The 26,607-nt window shown below is 42.0% G+C and overlaps 1 protein-coding gene across 6 annotated transcripts in view; it reads left to right on the forward strand.

Annotated features, from left to right (window-relative positions):
- Positions 1–152: 152 nt before the first annotated feature.
- The window catches only part of acap3b (ArfGAP with coiled-coil, ankyrin repeat and PH domains 3b), a 59,137-nt gene continuing 32,682 nt past the window's right edge, over positions 153–26,607 (forward strand). For 3 of the 6 annotated variants that reach the window (XM_042219371.1, XM_014332468.2, XM_042219370.1), the window contains exon 1: positions 154–448. In XM_042219371.1, the coding sequence (XP_042075305.1) occupies positions 402–448 (47 nt within the window). In that variant the 5' untranslated portion in view covers positions 154–401. Of the gene's footprint in view, positions 449–26,607 lie in introns of all 6 variants that reach the window. The other 3 variants (XM_005918543.3, XM_014332469.2, XM_042219372.1) reach the window with 2 other exon arrangements.

The following is a 26,607-nucleotide window of genomic DNA, read 5'->3' on the forward strand; positions in this document are numbered from 1 at the left end:
TCTATCTATCTATCTATCTATCTATCTATCTATCTATCTATCTATCTATCTATCTATCTATCTATCTATCTATCTATCTATCTATCTATCTCCCATGATTCCTTGTGCTCCTCCAGGGTTGTTACGGAAGCTTGTGTCTGCTCGGCGCTCTTCTCTCCTTCACCGGTGTTCACGGTGCAGCTACGCCTCCCGCCTGTCTGGGCAGCAGCGGCAGTAGTGTAGTAGTAATCTGCGTGCCGCGCACTCGGCTCGCATTTTGTGTCACCGTGCCACCAGAAGAGGGGCGACAGACTGCTGCGCGTCAAGGGGATACCAGTCATCATCCACACGGTTCAAGCTACATCCCGTTGGGGGCAATGACATTGGCAGCCTGACGTGGGAATTAACGAGAAAACGCAAAAATGACTGTGGACTTTGAAGAATGTATAAAAGATTCTCCCCGATTCAGGTAGGAGCTCCTCTCGGGCACATAGTAGCTTTGCGCAAAAAATGGCACACCTTATTTTAGGCTACGGGATTTCTTTTTTCTGAAGGGGGGATAGCACGCTTCGCCCATGCGGAATGTAACAGTGGTATCAACAGGGTAAAATGAAAGGACGTTGAAAGAGCCGGATGGCGATTCTCTATCCATATTTTCTTTATTGCATTTTTATTCATTGATTGTAATTTTCATATGGCATCTTTGTGATACATCAGCTGGATGCGTAATGGTGTGATTTTTTTTTTTTTTAACGTGGGCTGTGTATCAGCCCAGTGCAAATGAGGAGAGGAGGGACACCCACTGCCACGCACAATGAGGATCCATATTGCCGAAATGTAAAATTACAAGTGGTTTTCTAGTGATCACATCATTCCCTTAACCTTCTTACAAGGGGCACACATACATTTTGAGGGTATAAGGGGAACACTGAAGTACAGTTTGGGTGCAGTCTTTTCTTTAGTCATACAGAAGGGCATGTAGTCCTCTAATGTGTGTCATTTTGCACAGTGGAGAGGAGAGACCCTTGCAGCAGCTGCAGCAGCACCAACAATAGTGGCCCTGGCTTGCAGAGAAGCAGCAGGGAGTGGAGTACACGCTCTCTGCAAGAAGGGAGTTTGTATCCTGGGCACAAAGCCAGCTGTGCCTATCCGCTGGAGGTTTGTAGCCTCACTAGGTCCACGTGCCAATCTGGCTGCACTCCTGTACAGGCCAGTGGGGGAGAATAAAAGAAAGCAAGCAACATGTAGGCCAGGAATCCCCTGTTAAATATGCCAGTTAGAGGCGTTGCAGATATGTGGGCATGCCTTCTACTTAGTGTTTTCAACTTAAAGGACCAAATTATGAATTATTTAGTTTGTAGAGAAATAAAAAATGCTACAGATCGGTTATTAAGTCATCCCCTCTGTATCTCCATGTCAGCATTGATTGCGTGTTTAGTTGCAGTTCTCTATGTTTGTCATTTTGTTGCTTCCCTCTTGCTCTTCCCCCGTGTCTCCCTCTCACAGTCAGCTCATCTGGTTTCTTCACTGTTGTATATGTCCTCAGAATAATAGTTAGTAAATCAAATGAGAAGGCAGGCAGGGAAATGTAAGAAAGAGGGCGAGGGGAGACGGACATCCAGTTGGCTCCATAAATCTCACGCTGATTTATGGATGATAGATGGCTGAGAGAGAATGCCAGGAAGAGAAAGAGAAGCAGAACAGACTCAGAAACTTCCCCTTCTCTCTCCCGGTTCACTGGACAAGTTCCAGACCTGCTGTTTCCTTAGATCATAGGACACACGTCATGTGTATGACTGTAATTGTGATAAAGAAGATGGGGATCATTATTTTGTAAGTGCTGTTTGGACCATAGGATGCCTTCACTTTCATGTCCCTGTTCTCATTATCCATTCATCAGGATAATTTCAGCTGTACTCAGCACGGTTAGTTAAGTCACATGTGGAGCTCAGTTTTATATAACAATGATGCAACATATAGATACTAAAAGAACTACTGGATAAGGGCAGCAGTGCCCAAAGGGCAAATTCATGTGACAAAACTAACAGTGAAAGTGAGGGTGACCCGAGTGACAGTGAGAGACGCTCATCTTGAGGACATCAAGGTTGAGACAGTGTTGCTGTAAGAAGTTTTGAATGAAAACAATGTATGTGTGCTGGTGTTTCACTGAGTGTGTCATAACTTAATCCTACAGACTGATTTGTTTGAAAAATAAAGTGACAGGTCAGAGTTGCGTGACTAAGCCATCCAATTAAAGATCATCACTGCAGAAATTTCCATTATATTGAAGCGTGTTGTGATCCAGCTGCCTGTCTCCCCCTCCTTGTTGGGTCATTCTGTAGAAACAGAGCAATCCTGTCTATCTTCCCACACACAGGCCTATAACAGCTCACACACACCCTCTCGCTGCAGGTTTTAACTTGTGCCAGCGCTGTCTCTGTGTAAGCATCACTGAGTGAGCAGGAAAGAATTTGGAAAGGTATTCGTGCCGGTGTATTTGTAACACATATTTTTGTTCAGCCTCTCTCTGTATACTGAACTCATCACCAGTGCCCTGCCTCCTATTCACCTGCTCTTTCATTCATCCTTCAACAAAGCATGTGTGGTGTGTAAATCTGCCTATAGTTGGTGGCAATGATTGATTTACAGTGGGGCAAAAAAGTATTTAGTCAGCCACCGATTGTGCAAGTTCCCCCACCTAAAATGATGACAGAGGTCAGTAATTTGCACCAGAGGTACACTTCAACTGTGAGAGACAGAATGTGAAAAAAAAATCCATGAATTCACATGGTAGGATTTGTAAAGAATTTATTCGTAAATCAGGGTGGAAAATAAGTATTTGGTCACCTCAAACAAGGAAAATCTCTGGCTCTCACAGACCTGTAACGTCTTCTGTAAGAAGCTTTTCTGTCCCCCACTCGTTACCTGTATGAATGGCACCTGTTTGAACTCATCATCTGTGTAAAAGACACCTGTCCACAGCCTCAAACAGTCAGACTCCAAACTCCGCCATGGCCAAGACCAAAGAGCTTTCGAAGGACACCAGGAAAAGTATTGTAGACCTGCACCAGACTGGGAAGAGTGAATCTACAATAGGCAAGCAGCTTGGTGTGAAAAAATCAACTGTGGGAGCAATCATCAGAAAATGGAAGACATACAAGACCACTGATAATCTCCCTCGATCTGGGGCTCCACGCAAGATCTCATCCCGTGGGGTCAAAATGATCATGAGAACGGTGAGCAAAGATCCCAGAACCACACGGGGGGACCTGGTGAATGACCTGCAGAGAGCTGGGACCAAAGTAACAAAGGTCACCATCAGTAACACACTACAACGGCAGGGAATCAAATCCCGCAGTGCCAGACGTGTTCCGCTGCTGAAGCCAGTGCATGTCCAGGCCCGTCTGAAGTTTGCCAGAGAGCACATGGATGATACAGCAGAGGATTGGGAGAATGTCATGTGGTCAGATGAAACCAAAGTAGAACTTTTTGGTATAAACTCAACTCGTCGTGTTTGGAGGAAGAAGAATACTGAGTTGCATCCCAAGAACACCATACCTACTGTGAAGCATGGGGGTGGAAACATCATGCTATGGGGCTGTTTTTCTGCCAAGGGGACAGGACGACTGATCCGTGTTAAGGACAGAATGAATGGGGCCATGTATCGTGAGATTTTGAGCCAAAACCTCCTTCCATCAGTGAGAACTTTGAAGATGAAACGAGGCTGGGTCTTCCAACATGACAATGATCCAAAACACACCGCCCGGGCAACAAAGGAGTGGCTCCGTAAGAAGCATTTGAAAGTCCTGGAGTGGCCTAGCCAGTCTCCAGACCTCAACCCCATAGAAAATCTGTGGCGGGAGTTGAAAGTCCGTGTTGCTCGGCGACAGCCCCAAAACATCACTGCTCTCGAGAAGATCTGCATGGAGGAATGGGCCAAAATACCAGCTACTGTGTGTGCAAACCTGGTAAAGACCTATAGTAGACGTTTGACCTCTGTTATTGCCAACAAAGGTTATGTTACAAAGTATTGAGTTGTATTTTTGTTATTGACCAAATACTTATTTTCCACCCTGATTTACGAATAAATTCTTTACAAATCCTACCATGTGGATTCATGGATTTTTTTTTTTTTCACATTCTGTCTCTCACAGTTGAAGTGTACCTCTGGTGCAAATTACTGACCTCTGTCATCATTTTAGGTGGGGGAACTTGCACAATCGGTGGCTGACTAAATACTTTTTTGCCCCACTGTAAATCAGATTTCCTGGAGCCACGGCCCTGTTACATGTTTGTTTGCCTTCGTTTCAGTATTTCTAATCCCAGCACCACTACTGATTCTTTTATTGGTTGATTGGGGAGAAAAAAGTAGGCCTGCACAGGTTTTCAGTGTCACTGCAACAGATTTATTATCTGTGAGTCAGAGAACAGCGCGGAAAAAGAATAGAAAAAGATCTAAATGTGACTCGGGTGTTCAAAAGCTCCACTGCCAAGTGTTTGTTGTCACTGTATCGCAGGTTGGAACATTGAGAAAACATGCCGGTGTTAAAAAAGAAAAACGCTGATGAGCTTAGAGGTGAACAGTTTAGAACCTGCTACAGCTGAGAAGCATCATCTTGTGCTTGTGGTTTCATTTGATTCAGATGTTCAGTTGCTAAAACCAAGTGACATAAACATAAATGTTTCGAAACAGCTAAAATGACCGTAAATCGGCGCTTGTTTTACATGTTCAGTCGCAAAAAGGATGCATAACTCGATCTTTTTACAACATACATTTTGTCCTTTGTTTTACTGTTCTGACAGTGTTGTTGTGATATAAGTGTTAATATTCATATGGGTGGGTGTTAGCTGTTGCCTAGCAACAGCTGCTGTAAGCCAGACAGCTGAGATCTGGGAGAAATGAGGACGGAAAATTTAAGAATGGACGAGGCGAGTGGGCACCATGAAAGACGTCATCTTCATTTTGATTTTCAGTCACAGAGAATTTTTGCTATCAAAGAAGTGTGTGTGAAAGTAAAAAAAACACAACAAATATTACTGGTGTACTTGAGTTTATTACAGTGGAATTGCTGTTGGATGCCTAAATCCAGTGTCAGAGCGCATTTAGGAATAATATTAAGCTCACGGGAGGTCTGTCTGTGTCATTTGTAAACTGTAAATCTAAATAGAATACTGAATATGGACTAGTGTTTGTTGACTCCAGCAATGGACGTTTTAGGCCATCGTGTACTGAGAAGCGACTTCTATCCCACGCACAGCGTATACTCAGCATCAAGCTGTCCAGACAGGTTGAGAGAGGGAGGCAATGGCATTTGAAAAGTGGACGCAGCAGATCGAGATGTTCTTTTTGCAAATGTGTCGCACAGACCGAAACTTTATATTTTATTACACAAAACACAAAATATTTTTAGGACAGGGAAAAACCGAAACCTCGTCAAAGCTGCTCAGTCTATAATGTTTAAAACAAAACTAGGGTCCATGTATAATAATTTTCCCATAAGACTGGAGGGATTGTGCTACAGACTGTTGCCAAACCTGCGTGCCACTTTACCTCATATTTAAATACTCTCTTCAGCTTTCAGGTAGCTGCATGTCATATCCCAGCATAACAGCTGTTACACACATTCTTAACCTTATTTCAACAGCAGTGTTGCATGTTCAGAACTTAATTTTGGTGATGGCTTCTCGTGGTCTTGCACGTCGTTCTTTGGCTAGCCATCGGTTTGTGGCGTATTCTTTCAAAGCCTTGAGTTTACATGTTACAGTCACTGACATCCTGGTATTTTGGATCCACAAGAGTCGACATTGAGATGAGAGGGTTGAGTTTCATCAGTTAAAACTTGCACTCTTTGTGACTTGGTTAACAAAGTGCATGCACATACTCTATGGATCTGTTATTTAAATTAATTGCACACTGAGTCATATTATTTTTCTGATAGTTGCAATAAAAAAATTATCTAAAAGGCACCAAAATCACAAAGTCAGACACAAATACCCTAGTTTTTTATGAACATGTGAAAGCTTTAAACAGTGTTATTTCTGCTCTATAGTTGGTTAAGTTGATATTACCTACAGTTTTGAGTGTTTCAGAGTTAACATGGGTAGTAAAAAAGTGTGTTTTTGAGACAACATGAAAACCCCATAGTCTGAGAAAAAGGGTGTGAATGTTTGCTTTAAGCTCCATGGCCATTACGTTATTATATGTCTGGCTGTTTAGAGCTGGAGGAGTTTTATTCAGAAATGAATGTTATTCTAAATCTGTATAGAGAGAGCCCACATGATAATAAATTGCAAAATCGTGGAAGTTCAAAAATATCTCAGGTTTATATAACCTGATGGTGAAGTGGATTTGATAAAAGATTTGATGTGTCTGTATAAAAAGAGGCTTTTAGCTGCCCTTATGTGTGATTTCCTACAATTATTTTTAAAAGCATGTCTCCATTTATTGGCAGATTAAAGTGCTTTTTGATGCTCTAGTTGTCTGTCTGGTGCCCTGGTTTCTTTAACTGTCTGGATTTTTATTCCCTACCTGCATCACCATTACCTCTAATCCTCTCTCTCTCTCTCTCTCTCTCTCTCTCTCTCTCTCTCTCTCTCTCTCTCTCTCTCTCTCTCTCTCTCTCGTTTTTTTCTGACACATCTTGACTTTGCTGTCTATTTGAGATACTGGGTGCTTATTGTTAAGAGCCTGTGAAATGTGTAAATATGCGTCATGCTGTCTTTGCTAGTCAGAGGCGGGAAAATAGCTCTGCTGTTGCCAAGAGTGACCAGTAGGCATTGGCAGGTGTAGACAATACCCTTCTCATCTCGGTATCATGCGTGATGGCAGGAGAGATTCATATCTGTCCCCATCAAGGGGAAAATACTCAGTAGTTGTTTGAAGAGTGTGCCAGCGGGCAGGTGTGCCAGCAGAGAAAACAGTCACGCTATTTGCAGAGGTGAACATCACATGGTGACTAAGAGCCCAGATGATTTCAGACTGGATGAGAAAATGCATTAAAGTGCTGAATAAGATTACATGTCGACTAAGTAGGGTCTCACTGATAAACTGCACATGTGCAGATGTGATGTTGTCTGGAAAATGTCCCAGGCTTGTACCTGTTTTTAGTTCTAAGCCCAAAAGGACCCTGTCTAACTGCTTGTAACCTATTTTGGAGAAAAACATCTTTGAGAAGTCACCGTGACCGTTTGAACCATCAGGAATAAAGCCTCTTTACAACTTTCAGCTTTTGGCAAAATGTTTAAAAAGGCTCCAGACCGCTTGCATTAAGTAGCTGATGTCTAGACATTCGTTCCCAAACACTTTCTCTAATGCATCCGTGTACATGTGAGATGAGCAGAGGAAGAAAGGAAACAGCCTGGCTGGCCTGAATCACTATTCTATTATACACATGCTCTCCATTCATATTAAAATCTAAACGTTTTTCTTTTCCAGCAGTGTTTGCAACCAAATCTGTTGCATTTGAGCTATAATAAAAGGGATTTTCCCTCCAAGATGGTAGTTTGTCTTTTACAAGGTATAGGAAGGTCATGCAGTTACTAATGCTGGACTTGGTCCTACGTGTTGGGAATTTATGTATTTTAAATATCCCCTGTCACTAATCTGTGAGCATACGTTAAAGCTAAAGCACTTTTTAATCTGTACAATGGTGTCAAATGCAAAAAATATTAAAAACTGCTAAATCTGCTTCAGTTTCTGTTATCTTTGCCACTGTGATAAAGGTATGAAGGAATATCAAGGCGGTAATAAATACTTTTCCTTCTTCTTGTGATACTTTATTAATACACTGCGTCCAGAACATGTATCTACTCTAGAGTTAGGCAGCCACCAGAGGATGAGCACACTGCAGTCATTAACGGATGGTCAGCAACAATATTCAGGTAAGCTGTAGTGTTTAAGTGATGTTCAGTTGGTACTAAGTGGTACAAAGTTTGACAAAATATCTATTACACCACCCCGCCCTGATCCTTTGATACGATAAAAGCCACAATGAATCCATATTATTCAAGCCCAGTTCTGACCTGAGCATCTGAAGATTACAGCGGAAATTGAGACTCATCACATCAGGCAACGTTTTTTAATCTTCTGATGTCAAATTGGTGAGCCCGTGTCAGCTGCATCCACCGTTTCCTGTTCTAAACTAACAGGAGTGGCACCCGGTGTGGTCTGCTGCTGCTGTCGACTTCAAAGTTATACATGTTGTGCATTCAGAGATGTTCCTCTGCATCTGGTTATTCGAGTTATTCCTGCCTTCCTATCAGCTGGAAGCATTCCTTCGACTCTCTTCTGACCTCTGACCTCAGCGAGGCCTTTTCGCCTAGAGAACTGCCGCTCACTGGATAGTTTTTGTTTTTGGAGCATTCTCTGTAAACCCTAGAGATGAGTGGGAAAATCCCAGTAGCTCAGCACTGTCTGAAATGTGATTGGTGGAGTAGACTTTTGTGTTGACAGTTGGACAGATGTCACTAACATAGCGATGTTATGCAGTGTTGTTTAGAACAATTAATGTGAGTATTTTGATTTGAATACAGTTTTGAATATTTGATTAGCCCTGAAAGTGTAATAGGTACATGTGTTGTTGCGCACGTACTGCGTGATATAGCAGCTTTGCTAATACTTTCTTTGCTCTGAAAGGTTCGACTGCAGCAGGTTGAGGATGAAGCAGACGGTGCCATGATGATAAACTCCTAATGATGTTAGTGATTAGATCAGGAAACCCTCACCGGAAAGAAATCCCTTAGCTATATATTGACCTGTTAAACTATTTTAACCTGCAAGTGTTAACAGAAAAAACATGCAGACTGGCAGGGCCATAAAAATATCTCGTAACCCCTGTGAGTTTACATAAATATTTTAGTTCCCCCTGGGTGTGTAAAGGTAGCGTCGGCTGTGAACTGCAGAAAGCTGGCCGGTCTTGTCAGAAGCTTCACAAACTGTTGTTACAACTTAGGAGGAGTGCAGCTTGTGGCAGCGTGGTCTCGATGTATTGTCTAACCCTCTGACAGAGTGATATGAAGTGCTCTTTTTATTGCATCGAAAGACATCAGGTGAACGAAGAGGGCAACCCCGCCTCAGTTGTTTTGCATGTGCGCCTTGAATAGGTGCCCTTACGTGACTCCAGATTTTAAAAAAGGCGCACTGCGCATTGCATATGATGTGAAAAAGGCGATGCCCCCATTTGCCACCTGCAGATGTTTGCTGTGTTCAGAAATGTTGTAGCCAGTAATACTGTTCCTGTTTTTGTTTTAGGAACAGAGTTGTTGACATCCATCGACTTAGAAGCAGCGTTTCTGCTCTTGCAGCATTTTGTTTGTTTGCTTGGAAACATACTGTGCACAGATCGCAGCTGCTGCTCTGCTCACAAATCTGGTATTCCCGCTCTGTTTTGCTCTTACACGAGACTCGGTGTTTGCAAACGTGCAGGATCCGATTCTTTATTTCAGAGGAGCATAGAAGGATGGAAATCAGTAGCGATAATGATAGGCACTTGAATGGCTTCTGTACTGTGTGGTTTTCATTCTTCTTATCGGATTTGCATTTGTGTCGCACGTGTGTGTCTGCCTCCCGGCCAGCATGTTGGCAAATCACATCATCTCATATTCCTCTTTCTGCCACCGTGCCAAGCACACAGAAGTTGGGCATGTTCATGAGAACATAGGCCCGTCACGTGGACACATCCAGTGAATCCACGGAGTGCATGTGCTGCTGGGGGACCTATATGAAATAGGATTATCAGTAAACACACTCTGATTAAATCAGCTGGATAGCCTACAGACCCCGTTAAAGCTCACACACTATCAGCCTCATACCCTGAGAAGCTTTAATACAATTTTCCTTTCTGTAGTGTGAGGGATGAAGAATTACACAAGTGCTGTTGACAAACTGCAGTTTAAAGGACTTGCAAGCCTTGGGTCAGAGTACTTCTATGTCCCACTGAAAACTGTTTTTATAAAACCAATTCACAATGCAGTGGCTTTCATTTTTAGAGGCGTCTCCATGGTTGCCGAGATCATAATGGATGTTGTACAGGAGGATGCTTTAACCGCAGCGCAGTCCTGAATATTCGCAATTCGAATCAAGCAGGTGCAAGGCAGCTCATTTTAGCTCAACGTCCTCAATTTTAAACTTTGTCAGTTATGTATTTTATCCCATAATATAACGTTATCGATTTTCGATTGAGGCGATTTTACAAGTTTGCTCGGCTAACGTAGCATGGTGGCGCATGAGATGAACCCTCTTGTTTGTAGTATTCCCAGAGTATTTTAATTTATTTAATAAAATATTGATATTTGTCCCTGTACCGATACAATATTGCCACATGAAATATCGTGATACTATGCTTTATTACTGTGTTTAACATACAGTACAACTCTGCACACAAATATCAGGAGAAAGAAAAGATCACATTAAGATCTCTTCGTGGTCCAGCTTACTTCTCCTGACATCTTTCATTTTCTAAATGCCCTCCTGACTCTCGTCTAAAACGCAAATTTGACTGAGTTACAAACTGAACTCTAATCCTGATAAAACGCAGAGAAACACAGGCACTAACTATTGTAACCCCCGCATTGATTAAGCTGCATCTTAATTCCAGCTCAGTGGACGTGACAGTCAAACAGGCTTTTTCTATAAACTAGAATCCCAAAGTGTAATTATTAATTCTTTGTCTTTGGAAAATAATGCCAATCAAAGTCATAGTTTCATAATGACTGCGACTTGCAGTTTATTTTGGTCCAGAGAGTAATTACCCAGATCAGAGCCTGGGCAGCTGTGATTGAGCAAGTCGTGATTCATGGGAGAGCTTTAGCAGATTCTCATTTAATCTGGATGACTATAAAGCGCCACTTTAAGGTTTCAATTTTGCATTTATAGAGCGACTAAGTCTAACAGGCGGTTGATTTAAAGATGTGGTGATCAACAGCGTCAGCACAGACAACATGAATCATTTGAAAACATCCTTTTGACAAAGTCTGATTTGTGGCAGATGTGTTGGTCTCATCGGAGTCGAGGGTCACTCCTGTCGTGAGTAAGAAGAGTGAAAAATGTGGCACAAATCAGACCTTCTCACGTCTTTCATGCTGTGTCATGGTTTATTGTGAGTAACCTCTCTGTGTAATCATTCAGTCCCACTAAGATCAGCATTTGGTCTGGGAGTTTGTGCAAATGCTGCCAAGGCCTCTTGAAACTCAAATCAAAACTATTAAGTAAATTGGCGTCGTCTTGTTCCTGGGTTTCTTTCTTCATGTTGGTATTACAAGTTGTTTTCCCAGCAAGAAGCATTTGTCTATCCTTTGGCATCCCCCGCAGTTTAAACACATATTTTGCCTCACTTGAGATGTATTTTTTAGACTCTTCCAGAATCAAAACACAGCTTGCTAGTTTTATGTGTTATGGTAGTTACTTGGGGGGTGGAGTTGTTAACCAAACACACAGACTGACTTTTGGTTTAACTGGAAGTCATGTTTGAAGAGAGTTCACAATGCAGGAAGTCATTAAATCACATAAGGGGGAAACCAGCTTCACCGCTTATGTGTAGTTTCTGGAATGCATTTGTGTTTTCCAGACTTTTTGTGCAGAAAGCTACACATGAAACCTTGGGGCACTGTATATGTTTGGACAGGCGCATGTAGCTGTACAAACATGCACATTAAAGACAGAATCTGGCACCACAATGTGACACGACAAGGTGATTTTCTGCAGGGTTAAAGGGTCAGTGGTTTCTCACACTTCAAATCAACATTTTGTCTCCAAGATACTTGAAATAATAAAAGTGGTCTTAAAATTGTGTTTTTTGTACAGAAAGAAATAAAACGTTTGACTTCGTGGTGGCTTTCTGTGTGCCAGGAGGTTTTATACACGGTTTTGCATTTTTTTTAATACACTGCAGTTGAAATAGCCATACATGTTTTTTTTCCTCAACTTGAAAACATTTTTTAAGCCAGGATAAACCACTTAAGAACTTCCATAGGATTTAAAGGCTAGTCTTCACTGTTTACATCCTGTTGAGGGGACTCGCATCGAAACCTAAGAGCCTGTTCCACAAGACTGTCGACGCAGTCGGTCTTCCGATGTTTATCCGTCTATAATTCTGGATCGTAGCTAGCCAAAGAAATCGACGCCTCTGACGTCAGCAAGACTAATGCTTGTGTTAAAAATAGAAATTTAAGCTACAAGTGCGTGTTTGTCGTCTACACGCAATGTGGGAATTATCTGGTGTCGCGGGGCTCCGTGTCTTCGATAAACAGCCCAACTGGTTCAACCAAGTGGCGGCCAAAAGACGGGAAGGGAGAGAAAAGAGTTGGGAAATCTTTGTGTGCACACCCACCAGTCGTCTTGTTGTGGTTGCACTTCTCTTCTTCACCTTTATCCATCTTTTTCCTCACTGTACTCTCTCCTCCAGCCTCCTATATTGGCAGTGGATATGAATCAGTGACAGCGCAGCAGCAGCAACACTGACTGAGTTTCAGTATGCTGCCTAAGTCTGTTTTTGCTCTGGTTCTAGTTAAAAGATGGGAATGTAGCATGACTGGAAGGATGATCGATGACTAAACATACGGGGCAATGACTGATGGGCGGATGTTTGTAGTGGAGGGGGAATATAGAGGAAGAAAGATGGTCCAAAGGGATGGAGTGCACCCAGAGGAAGAAAGACAAAAAAATGGAGACAGATTAATGGCAGCACATACAGACACATAACCGTGTATAAAAACCCACTGTGGTAAAATTTCCCAGAAAAGTATCTTAAAGACACAGAGGACAGCTTCCTTAGGCTGACAAATGAAACAGTCTCACAATCATCCTGTTCAAACTGGAATAGAAGGTGTTTGTGTTTGCACGTCTCGCTCTTACATCTGGGGTCCACTTGAGCAGCTGGTTCAGATTTGGCCCAACTTTCTCTGCCTTGGTTTTAATTGTACACACTTGGCTTTATGAACAGTAGTTTTCTTTTGCGTCAGATTATTAGTTTCTACTTTGATAGGCTGTTTGTCCTTCCTGTTTACTCTCATGTCTTACTCAGCCCTCACGCTCTTCCTCCACCCACAATCCTGCTGTCCCTCACACCAAATGTGTCAAAATTTTAGACCACCGATACAAATTTCCGGTGCCTTTAGTAAATTGCACAATTCACATAGTTAAGATTTTTTTTTTTTCCTTCTTCTTACTCTTCAATCTCAGCTACAGTCTGTTGAGACATGCATATCTGACCATTTCTATCAGGTTGTTGATGCTGGCTTGCCGTGTGTTTGGCGCCCCACCAGCCCCAATCCTCGCTGAATCCGTACACCCCTGCAGTGCTGAAACCACAAGTGTGATTGACAAGCCAGTCTTGAGGGACATGAAAAGAAACCGGAACACCTTTTGCTCTTTCTTGGACACTGATGGATTCCCTAGTCATGTTTCCCATCTTTACATTCTTCAGCCTGCATCCGTGCCTGAAATCCCTGAGGAATTCCTTGCAACCAAATGAAAATATTCCCATCTGCCATGTCAGCAGTCCCACAGTTTCTTGGATTCATAAATCCCACTCCTACAAAGTCACATAAGCATGCACTCTTTCACGAACAGAGTGGTTCTTTCCATTTGTTCAGTGGTTTGCCCACCGCGTACAAGGGTCAAGAAAAAAAAATCACAACAGCTGAACCACATTCATCAAATTATAATGGCAATTGATCTTAAAGCAGGCAGGAAGGAAGGAAGACCGTGTCATATATTGCTTTGGTATGAGGGTGTAGGGATATGGTGGGTATGTGTGTGTGTGCATATGTCACATAGACAGATGTAGCTAGCTGAACAGGGTGGTTCTGTCAGAGAGATCTGGCCTGGAGAGCAGGAAGATTAAGGTTCAGCTCGATATGAAACAAGCGTAACCAGAAGTTTCATGGTGACTGCAACTTGCAGTCTGCTTTGTACTAGAGTGTAGAAAACCAGATTAGAGTAAAAGCTTCACTTTGACTGCAGCCAAGCACCGTTTTCTCCCACAGTTTCTGAAACCACATCACATAAAAACTAGCTTTGTTAATTTAAAGCGTTCGATAATTACTGCTGACAATTTTTGAGGTCTAACTCGGGCCAGTCATATAATTAAATTTCATAAATGTTATGTCACCCTACTGCAGTCAAAATGCTCGCATCACAACAGGTCAGCTACATGGGAGCAGATAAGCGATGATCTTAGCTGATCTGTTCAGTGTAAAATGTTAAGCTCTGAACTGGAAGCATCAGCTGCGTCAGAAGTCCATGTGTATTTACTACCTCATTACCAACATGTTAACATTTGATTTGTAAAATATAATTCATAAATCTTTCTAGCACTGAGCTTTATAGGTGAAACCACAACACTTCACTTGCATACTCACACTGTCTGTCCCAGATTTGTTTCTCTTGCTGTCTCAATGAGCGAGGCTCTTGCGTAAGACCACCCCGAGCGTTAATGTAAACCTGTCTCTTCATTCTGTCTCACCCAGTGGACTTTCCCTCCACTTCATATCCTGCTGCACTTCAGCAATCGACGATTTAATAATGCAGTCGTGTGAGGTGTTGTAATCTTGTTTTCTCGACCGCCGTCGTAGTCTTGGATAAGGACAATGCTTTGGTAGTCCGGTATTAGCTACAACAACAACAACAAAAATCTGGCCTTGTGGTTTTGCTGTTGCTTCATTTGGAGATAATGGCTATAATTTGGAGTGAAAGAAAAACGCTGGCCATTTGGAATTACAGTGACAGAATTTGTTCAACAGTGTTCATTAGATGCATAAATGTTAACCCCAAACTAAATTTGTCTGGTCTGTGAGCTCACTTTGTCTGTGGTGCGCCTTCAGCGGATTCCATTCCCATCTTTACGTTGCACATACACACACGCGATTGTTTGTGTGCATGTGAGAGAGTTATTTAACAACTTGTTGACTGGTCATTGGGAATTTGGAGAGTATGGCTGATTCAAGTTTCCGAGTGGGTAACCGTGGGTGCTTTCTCACATGTTAGCGCATGATAACGGATCCTCTGCCGCTTGTTTTAGGTGAGGGTGCAGGACCATCCAGTGGTAAATTTTCTACACTTACCTGTACCAGCTCTATTGTAATATGGGCTTATTTGGATATTGCGTGTGAAGGTTTGGACAGGTTAACCTGATCTATGTTTTAAGATTTACAGTCTCACATGCAACTCCTTGCAGCGCACGTGTGAAACCAACTCATGACTTTGTCAAGACTGAGGTCATCAGTGTTTGCTGACAGGCTCCAGTGATGTAAGAAATAATAATCTCTGTAGGTAAACAAAACTCTGACAAGTCATTTCACAGTCAATTCAGCTTGAAAGCTGAAGGTCGATCAGATATAGCCAAACAATAAATGCTGATGTGCTTGGAATAGCAGCAGCAGCTACTCAAACTGCAGCAGACGAATGAGAACTCTGTCATCCAGTTACTTTTGCCATAAATAAACTTCTAATCTGTGCATGTTCTGTGAGCCCAATCGCACTTTATAATTACAGTATGCTGAAAGACATCCCAGCACTATTTCCTGGACTGGTAGCCAATGTGTCACAGAGTTCATGTAGGGGAAGCCTGGCTCCTGAGCGTGACCCCCTTCCATTTAACTGAACTGCTTTTGTTTTGTTTTTTTAGCACTATTGGCTCAGACCAAGAAGGTCCTGAGTTTGAATCCACCATCTGTTCAAGGCCTTTCAGTTTGCATGTTTGCTTTTTCTCTGTTGGTTCTCGAGCTTTCTCCCACAGTCCAAAGACATCCAGTGCGGTTCCGTTAATTGGTGATTCTAAATTGCCCTTAAGCAAATTAAGGGATGGTTGTTTGTCTCTCTGTGTTAGCCCTGCAACTGACTGGCGACCTGTCCAGAGTGAACCCCGCCTTTCACCCTATGCCAGCTGGGATGGGCTCCAGCCCTGGATAAGAACTGGATAAGCAGAAGAAAATGGATGATTTTGTTTTTTAGGAATAATTAAAAATGCAAGCAGGTGGAGTAGAGTAACAACACGAAGATAACAGCATAACTTTAAAATGTTTTCTCTTCCAAAATATCTTTATGCATGACACTAGGATACAGTAACCTACCACAGGAGTCCTGTATATCCAGTCAGAGTACATCAATGTACTGTAGCTAAAGCAAGGAAACTAAAACCCGACCTGGCGGTATTTTTTTGGAAAAGATCGACTTGAGTGAGATGAACATTGTCAGATGATCATTGCCGACCTTCTTGGGGTGTTTGGCAGTGACAGACCGTTCTTAAATGGATAAAAGTGTAAATCTGTGGTTGTTTCCTCTTTGGCACATCTGACTTTTGTGTCAGCAGCAGCCTTATTCCGCTGATGTTCGGCCAGAGCTGCCAAAGATAACAGTGGGAAAGCAGTCTCTTGTGCAGAGCTGAGTTATTTCCTCTTTTGCACAACTGTTTCAAAGAGGCATCTCCTCTCTCTCACACATGGTCTCAATAAAATGCACACACGTGCATGCAGAGCCATAAATAAACACCTTAGCTTAGAGCATAAATGTGTTTCTGTAAGTGTGGGAAGCAAGATGTGATCAGATATTCCCACAAGTTATCACACTGCTTTACCTGACAGTGCTTTACCTGGTGATCAAGTGGGGAAAAACCTAAACATTGTGCTTGAAGGAATTCATGTACAAGTGAGCTTTTCTGGCAAAAGTGTGCTGGAGTTCGTTGATTTAGGCCCAAGACTGATACTGTATGTCTCACTGTATGTTGTGATGATGTCACTCTACTAGCCAATAGATACAGAGTGCATAAGTGCAAACAAAAATATCAGCTAAGACCAAAATATTTTGAATGCTGAGTTCAGTTGCAATTGCCACACCCAGATCTGATTACTGCCAGACCTCTTCAATCAAGAAATCGCTCAAGCAGAACCTGTCTGACAAAGTGACTTGGCTAAAAAATCTTAAGAAGCAACAGATCATGCCATGATCAAAATAAACTGAACAACTGATTAGCCTTTGACAGCCTGTAAAGTGTTATAAAGCCATTTCTAAGGCTTTGGGACTTCAGTGAACCACAGCGAGAGCCATTATCCACAAATTGAGAAAATATGGATCAGCATTGAACCTTCCCTGGAGTGACCGGTCTACCAAAATTAGTCCAAGAGCACGTTGACGACTCACACAGGAGGTCACAAAAGAACCCAAAACAAGATCTAAAGTACTGCAGACCTCACTTGTCTCAGTTAAGGTCAGAGCTCATGATTGAACAATAAGAAAGAGATGGCATCCATGGGAGAGCTCCAAGGAGAAAACCACTGCTGACCAAAAACAGGACAAAGTTTCGTCTCACATTTGCCAAAAACCGTCTTGATGATAAAGACTTTTGGAGAAAAATTCTGTGAACTGACGAGACAAAAGCTGAACTTTTTGAAAGGGTTGAGTCCTGTTACATCTGGTGTAAAACTAACAGAGTATTTCATAAAAAGAGCATCGTACCAACAGTCAGACATGGTGGTGGTAGTGTGACGGTCTGGGGCTGTTGTGCTACTTCAGGACCTGACGACTTGCCATAATTGATGGAACCATGAAAGCTGCTCTCTGCCAGAAAATCCTGTCTGACCATCCGTTTGTCCCGTAATGCTAAAGCTCACTTGGCTTATGCAGCAAGACAACGATCGTTAAAAAATGGCTTAAGAAACAAAGAAACAAAAAAACCAAAGGTTTTGGAGTGGCCAGGTCAAATTCTGGACTGGAATTCTATCCAACATCCTTTGGCATGACCTTAAGCAGGCCTTTTGTGCTATGCGTGGCTTATCCATACATACCTACAAGCATGTGTGTGTGCATTTCTGGGGTGGAACAAAAAGCAAGCCTTATCAATGCCAAACATTCATTAAGAATGGAATTATCTGTTGCCCTGTGGAACAAAAACAGACTCTTTGTGTTTAACAAAGCCCAAGGAAGGAATGCACACTTAGCTTACCTGTAAGCCTCTCTGTATCCGTCAGTTAATATCTGTATTGTTTCTTCTACCGTTGAATATAAATATTATACAACCCAGATTAGCACAGTTAGGGCTGACTTTTTTTCTTTGTTACATAATAGTTTCTACATCCTGTGTATTTGATAACACAAACATCAAGCATTTTTTACATTTGCATTAACTTGCATTTACAGGAGTGGAGGCTTTTTCCACCATCTTAATGTACTCCATCTGTTTTGATTTACAGTAAAGTTCTAAATATCAATGTCCACTTTCATTCTGATTTAGTTTCTTTTTTTGGACTTCAGCTCCAGGCAAGTGGGGGATGTGATACAGATCTTGGTTAGTCACTGGTTAGTCATCAAAGCAGCATGATATCAGTTGATGCTGTAACTGTGCAGTGAAAATATGTTTTACAGTAGAAAAACTGGGGTTTCACAATTCATTAGTGTGTTTAGGCAACAGAAAGCTGTATTAGACAGGTAGGTTTAATGTTGTAGCTGAGCAGTAAGGCTAATGCAGGTGCCTGGTTTCAAGTCCTCCCCAGGCCATTTCATGGGTTTCATTCAAGTCGCTCTCTATTAGCAATAATGACTACACCCTGTGCTATCCTGTCAAAAAAGTCCTAAAGAAATATTGTGACTGGTATATGTATACAAGGCATTCAATATATAGAGGCACATTTGAAAGGGAGACTGCTCTATACGGACACTGTTCCTCTGTAGGAATGGCAGTCCAACTGAACTGTGTGTGTTTTTTTGCAGTGACTAATGGAGAGCCATGTTATGCACTGAATACTGTTTTTTGTGTCTGTCTGAGAAAAGAGGCTTTCCGAGACGTCCTTACATTTATCACACTTTGCCTGCATTCATTCCCTCCCGGACAAATGCACAGATGTAAATATTTAGCTGTGGCCTTAACAAAAGACGCTCTGCAGGTCATTGCTGTCTGTTGCACGCTCTTCTCTAAAGAGGGTAGCCAATATCTGTCTGCTCCTGTATTATCTTCAAGTGTGACTCCATTTCTGCTGTCTGCTACTTCCTCTGTCATCCCTCACTGTGAACTGGCTCTGGGTGGGATGGATGCAAAGAGCACAGAAGCAAAAGGAGCCCTGGGAACAAAGTGCTTTTAAACCACAGGGGTCTTCTTCCTCCTCTGCATTTCTCATGTAAGCTGCATCCGTGTGCGTGTCGCCTGCTGCTAACACCCTGCTGCGAGGTCAGCGAAGGTTAAAGAGTTTAGAGATTTGGATAAATGTGCAGTCCTGCTATTATACTGTCCTTTTAGGCTTCCTGCTGATTTCGGTCTGTGTTTGGAGAGCTCTGCTGTGTCTTTTTATGTTTTAACTTTTTGTTTTGTAGAGCAGTAGCATCATAGTTTTTCCGACTCCAATACCGCACTTCCTAGACTGTGCTGTATCTAAATTTCTTGGGAAGCTCTCGTGTATTCCTCTAACCCCATAATGTGAGAAGAATCTGTAGTTTAACATGTCCTGTCATGCAGGGGATTTACACATAAGATAAAAGACACATTAACAGAATGTAGGGCAGGTAGAGGACAAGGCTAAAAGTGCATGCAAATAAATGTTTATTTCGTTTTTCCAGTGACTGGATATGGAAAAGAAAGACCAATTTAAATTATTGGACAAATCCAAACGTGATAGAAAGTCTGTCATGTGATATTACTGGAAAGTGAAACTGTGAGTTCAGATTCTTCTGGGTGTTAATAAAGTATGATCAGACTTTTTCTTCAGGCCCAGGGCACACCTCTCCTACACTTGGACAAAGGGCACATGGGTGTGCGTGTGACCGGGAAGTGTGTCGGATTTAAATTTGGTTGGGTTGCGTGTGTGTGTGCGCTGTGTGCAAATGCATTTCCATATGTGTGTCATACCTAGATTGCATGTCATCAGCTTTGTGTTGTATTGTTTCTTCCTCTTCTTTTGTTCCTGTCTGCCAACAATACAGAAATAACTGACTACCAAATCTAGACCACTTTTACTGATAAAGGCTCGGGCTCTCAGATATAGATTAACCCTAGTCACGGATGATGAACTTTTTTAAGTGGAGGTTTTCATTCATCTTTTTTCAGTCTAGGACTAGCCTTATTCTCTCTCTTTGGGAAACCTGCTGGAAGAGTTAGGGTGAAGGTGCAGAAGGTTTGGCACCACTTTTGTGCACAGTGTGGATGCATATTATGATCAGCAGGCTCAAGGGAGACTTTCTTTCCTGCATCTCTTTAAATATGAAATGTAGTTTCGTAGAGCAGATCACGGTGTGTACTCTTTCTAGTGACACTAATGGTTTCCACTGTTTCCAGAAAATCTCAAAGCCTTTCGGCTTTGAGATTTTCTGGAAACAGTGGAAACCATTAGTGTCACTTGATGATGATGATGATGTAATTCAGGCTGCATTTTTCAGCAGAATGGCTTCCTGTGGAACTCAGTTTTCTGTTTCTTACCCGCTCTCCTCTTCTGTTGGCAAGAAAGGCAACAAAAGAAACGGGGAAAAAAAGAACAATTGCACTTTTCAAGCAAAATCTGTTCCAGCTGGCACGAGTCTTGGATACAAGACATTAGAGAAAAATGATTTTTGTCTGCTTCACACTCGGTACAAGAGGTTTTCCAGCACACTTCCTGCCGGCCTTTAGCTGGAATGTACTCTGGAATGAGATAATGACGTTTCCACATCCCAGACTGCTTCGGCAGAAACATTTAGAAATGCACTGTGTTTATAGTGTGAGGTGTACAGAATGATGGCTTATGAATAATCATAACAACGATACATTATATTTGGTTGAATGCTTTTTGGGGAATTGTTTTTATTGATGTTAGCACAGAGGTGGTCTGACAGCTGGTGGGAAACAGGGAAACTTCTCTTCTCTCCTTGAGTGAATTTGTGGAAGTCTTTATGTTGCGTTATACAGCTACTGCATGACTGCGAGAGGAACTGTTCTTCTCCATTAACAACTATTCCTCCCAATAATTCAAAGGCATAATCCAAAAGATGAATGATATACTGGTGAGACAGATGGTGAAAATCACACTAAATGAATAATAAAAGCCGCAATGTTAATGTTTCCTGTTTCAAAGGAAAGTGTGAGATTTTTTTGAAACACTACTTGTGCCACAGGCTCTTAACTCTTTTTACTATGAGCCCTGGGCTTGGCCTTGTATTGTAGCTGTAATGTCATGTTCTGTCTTAATAACCCTGCTCTTTGTTTATTCCAGTGTATTTATAATTTGTGATTTGCTCGTGTAATTTAGACGGCTGTGACACCATAGGTGCAGTGGGTTATTTTCTGTGTTAGCCATTTTTTCGCACTTCAACTTTTCTGACTTTTTTCTTTTTTACTAGTTTTGCATTTGGCTTGGGTCAGTGTAACTGGACCCTACAGAGGTTGCACAGGTAGTCCAAATCCTCCAGGACAGCACATCAATATGATGCCAGATGTTTTGCTGTATTTAAGCATGGAGGAGATTCCAGGTGACAGGCATTTACTGGACAGGTCCACAGAAGGTCCTTCTATCAGCCGGACCGCTATGTGCTTTGGACTTATGTCAGTTCCCTCGCTGATGTAGTGAGTCCTGGGTTCCTCCTGGTGCACAACAATGCCCAGCCTAATGTTGCATCAGTGTCCAGTTCCTGGAGGATGAGGTAAATTGATACCATTGACTGGCCCCCACGCTTGCCTGAACTAAATCCAATAGCACACCTCTGGGACATTATTTGTTGGTCCATCAAGTTCCACCTCAGAGTCTCTGTGAGTCAGTGATGGCCTGGTCCGGATGTGGAAGGAGATCCCCCAGGACACCATACGTCTCATTAGGAGCATGCCCTGACATTCTCAGGCATGCATACAAGTACGTGGGGGCTATAAAAACCCTGAGTACTATTTTGAGTTTCAACAAAATGGATTAACCTGCTGCATCATTTATTCACTTTGATTTTTGGGGTGTCTGAATAGCCAACTATGGACTGATAATTTTCATTTCCATCAAACGACGTGGCATCCTTTTCACTCCTAAAACATTACCCAGCCCACATCAGTATAGATATCCAGAATGATTCTTTGCCAATAGGTTTGATGTGTTTTGCCTTTAGTTGTCTCGAGCAGTGTAAAAAATCTTCTGCAGTTATGATATGATCATTATTTAAGAAGGTGATTTGTTCACTGCACAGACATGAGAGAGGTATCAGTCTTTTCGTCTACCTCTCAGCAAGAGACCACTAAAGCATATTTCCAAATGTTGAACTCTTCCAAAATTTACAATTAACATTAACAAAATGTATCCAAATGTTCGCTACCGCTGTTTTATGAGTGTTGCTTGAAATCATTTGTAATCCAGTAAAACTGAGGCTCAAGGCTACCCGCGAGGCTCGTCCTTTTTGTCTGCATCCTGTTTGGTCTCTTTGTCCGAACAGCCATCGGACCAGTCAAATGTTTTTTCAGGGAATGAGTGTGATGTTTGTTGTGTGTTGGGAGTGAGGGAGGGTTTTGGGAAGCACTGAAGGCATCTTTGTTCTCTGCACATAAGATAGTAGTGTTTGGCTTGGCTGGTTATTGGTGTGAAAAGACAGCCTGTTTAGGAAAATGTGTGAGGATCATTGACTGGAGGCTCTTTTAATGGACTCTGAACACGTGTTTGAGCAATTAGTGGCACAGAGCCTTGAATCGTGTTGTATTTTGTTGAATGTTGGACTGTATGGATCTTTAAACACTTTCTGCCATGAAACTGCAGATTTTGAGATTTATACATATATAATTACACAGATTGTAAATGCATTTCAGGTTTATCTTTTTATGTATGCTCACACAGACTTATGCACACACACACACACAAAAAAAATAAACACACTGTCTTCGGCTTTGTGCCATCAGCAAACACGGGAGTGTTGCAGACAGGAAGCAGACAGATGGACAGACGCAAGCGTACGCAAATGAAACAAAGAGAGTAAGGAGACTGTGATTTGGGGATCAGTAATCGACAAAAATTATAATTATTATCTCGGAATATTTATAAACAATACTGTTACTGAACAGTGAATACAAGATGTTTGTGTGATGGGATTGAAATTGATTTTTTAATTAGCTGAATGTGGTCTAGCATGGAAGAACAAAGAGATGAAGGCTGGGGCTGCTGTTGCTGTCTCCACCCAAAAACCACCTGCTCCTGATCTCAATGATTTCCATTAGTGTGGACGATTTAAAAAAAACCCTACATCATTTCCTCCTCAAACAAAGTGACCTCGTTTTATATTTCCTTGCGTTTTTACAGCTATACCTTGCAGTTCATTAGTATAAAAGAAATGTAACATTAACTGGGAAATGATCTTGAAAGCTGTGATTCAGCAGAAAAAAAAATAAAATATTTTTTCCACGAACACGTACGACTTGAATAACAGAGCTCAGCTCACTGTGATGGGTGTGTTTGTATTGAGCAGGACTGACCACAGCTTAAAGCTCCTGTGGGATCAGCGTGCTACTCAAGGGCACTTTGCCTGTCACAGCGGGTGCTGCAGATGCATCACAAGCCACACTACCGCCACGAGCTCACCGCTGTAATGCACTGCCTCATCAGTGACAAAGATCGTATCAGCGGGTTGATATGTTTCATCAGGAGGAGAGGAGTCAGTGTAAGAGCACACGTCGATGAATAATGTGCTTTTTAGAAAAGGAAGAAGCTGAAAGGAGTGATGGAGGAGTGGTGGCGGGGGGCGCGCAGGGACAGACACATTAGACAAAGAGGAAATTGGTCAGTAAAAAAAAAAGAAAAAGGGGAGAGTAATGCTGATGCCTGTTGCCATGGTGATGTGGGTCAATGACTGGTTGCCATGGTGATCGCTACTTGGAATTCTGGGAAGGGATATTTTGGCGTGTGCGTGTGGATGAGGGGAGACGTTTATTCAATATAACTGAGAATGTGCAGCATGCGTCTGTGTGTACGGACGGGCACCTTTATAACAGCAAGTGTGGTAACGTGTGCTGCAGTAAGTCAGGCGCAGTGCTGCTCAAAATTCAAAATAAAGAAAGAATATCAAGATAACGGTGCAGCCTGTAACCTGTCATTACTTTGTGTAAGGATGATTTAGTCTCTAAGGTCTGCATATTTGAGACTTTGTGATCAAAGGTCAGAGGTCACTGTGACCTCACTCAAGGATGTACTTGGTATTTATGACCAGTGTTGGTCAACTTACTTGAAAATATTAATTAGTTACTAATTACTGATTACTTCCCAAGGAAGTAATCCCATTACTTTACTGATCACTTACACAACCTGAATACATTCTAAAGCAATAGACAATTCAATTTTTTCTGCATAATCCATCAGATGAAATTCGAATGAAAAAGACTCTTTCTAAAAAAATGTTTTATTAGTTTTCATCACTAACTTTATGCACTTTGCATCAAGCAAGAATTAAATTATATGCAACAGTCTTTGACTTGAAGAAATTTGTTCAAAATTGAAACCTTTTTTCTGCGTATTCCAGCGTATAAAATAAAATAATTTTTTGTGTTTACACTCACTCTTTCAAATAGATGCAAGTAAAACACAGCAAAAAAGGAATAAAATCAAAGACTCCTGTCGCTCTTAAATCTATTGTCAACTGTTTAGGAGGAGTGGGGCCGGTGGAGGTTTGCCCGGTGCCGCAGCGCTCATGTCAGTGGGGGGATCCGGGGGTTTCTCTGTGACTTTCACATTCCCGTGGCAGCGTGCTAGGTGCTTGCTCAGATTTGAAGTTTAATTTTTCGCTGTAGAAAGAAGTTTTCTTTCCAGAGTGTACAGCGGACGCTAATGTTTTTATCAGCTTTCACGGACTCAAGCTTGTAATGTCTGTGCTTCGACGCTTTAAACGTTGCACGGTCGTACTTTCTCCCACACTCCATATTATCCATTGTTGTTCTACACATTTCTGTTACTAACACAGCGTCGCACGCTCATACGTCATTGTCATGAGACACTGACAAACAAAATCACAGTTTAGTAACGCAGTAACGCAGCGTGCTTATGGGAAAGTAACAGTAAGCTAATTATTTTTTTTGCAATAGTAATGCCTTACTTGCAGCATTGTATATATATATTTGAAAAAGTGACTGGTCAAATTCAATCAAAGTTAGATTTATATGCAAATAAATCCATTAATGCACTCGACATAAATCTGGACAAAAACAGCCAAGCTTTAAAATTTCAGAATTTCATATCAGAAACGTTGGTACAGGCATGCCTCCATTCAGTCATTCTACTTTTTTTATTCTTATTTTTTGTGTATGTGTGGCAAAAAATGTTCTTTTAGATTGTTGTTTCAGATATCAGTAAGCTTTTCTTCACACAGCAGTAAAAGCCCGATAATGTATTCATCCTCATTGTTGGCAGAAACGACCTGCATGTTAATGGAAGTAAATTTGGCAGATTGTAGGTTTTATGCCTAATTTGAGCCTTCTGATGAAACCCTGTTGTTAATGGGTTTCTGGGTCAATGTGTGTCTTCTGTTTTTGTATCTTTGTTTGCATGTGTCTTTGTGTGTCTGTCCAGGTGCATAATCAACTCCTCATTCATTTGGTGAGTCACACTTTTCTGTATGTATCAGTGAGGGGTGGGGGTGCACTCTCCACATGAAATAGTGAATATGTAGTGAAAACAGGAGTATGCCATTCAGTCCCCACAGCTGCCTGGCTTGATGAGTCATCTGGTAAACAATAAAAAATGTGATACAACAAACTGTTATAAGAACAGCATGCTCGTTCAGTGAGAAAAATGCTCGCTATGCATGCATTTACAACCCTGCTCACAGTAAAGTTCATGTTCTGATGTAAAGCAAATTTAATTGAAATTCAAAATGAGATTGGTTACTTGGTTTCAACATTAAAACAGTGTTGCCTTCATACTATTTTCTACTAAATTAAGGCATTTAATTAAGGTATTTTAGCTCTTAGGTCTGGGCTTGCCTACTATCAGCAGACGTGATTCCTTTACTTCTGTCCTCCAGGTCCTTGAAGTGATGCTGATGTGAATGCGATGCTGTGTGACAAGCTGAGTCTGGAAGACATGAGGGTAGCTCAGGGCATTGAAGTGTGTGTGTGTGTGTGTGTGTGTGGCATGAGAAGAGATGTGAGATGACGTAGCGTGCAGGCTGCATGCACATGGTGGTAGTGCACGTGAGCCCCCCCCCCCCCTTCACTAGTGATGTCAGCCCATGTACACCCTGCTAAAACTGGCAGTGCATATAAGCCCATCCCCCTTCTAAATGGCCTGCATTATTGTTGGAGCTACTTTGGGGTGTTTTTGCTACTTTGTCTGTTTACACAAACTGAACACGCACATTGGAAATATATATATATATATATATATATTATATATTATATATATACACCCAGCACGCCCCTGCGGGCGGTTTATCCTTCAAGCTCGGGTCCTCTACCAGAGGCCTGGGAGCTTGAGGGTCCTGCGCAGTATCTTAGCTGTTCCCAGGACTGCGCTCTTCTGGACAGAGATCTCCGATGTTATTCCCGGGATCTGCTGGAGCCACTCGCCTAGCTTGGGAGTCACCGCACCTAGTGCTCCGATTACCACGGGGACCACCGTTACCTTCACCCTCCACATCCTCTCGAGCTCTTCTCTGAGCCCTTGGTATTTCTCCAGCTTCTCGTGTTCCTTCTTCCTGATATTGCTGTCATTCGGAACCGCTACATC

This window comes from Haplochromis burtoni, unplaced genomic scaffold (genome assembly GCF_018398535.1).
Source record: "Haplochromis burtoni strain Fernald_Lab_line unplaced genomic scaffold, NCSU_Asbu1 Contig_32, whole genome shotgun sequence".
NCBI lineage: Eukaryota > Metazoa > Chordata > Actinopteri > Cichliformes > Cichlidae > Haplochromis > Haplochromis burtoni.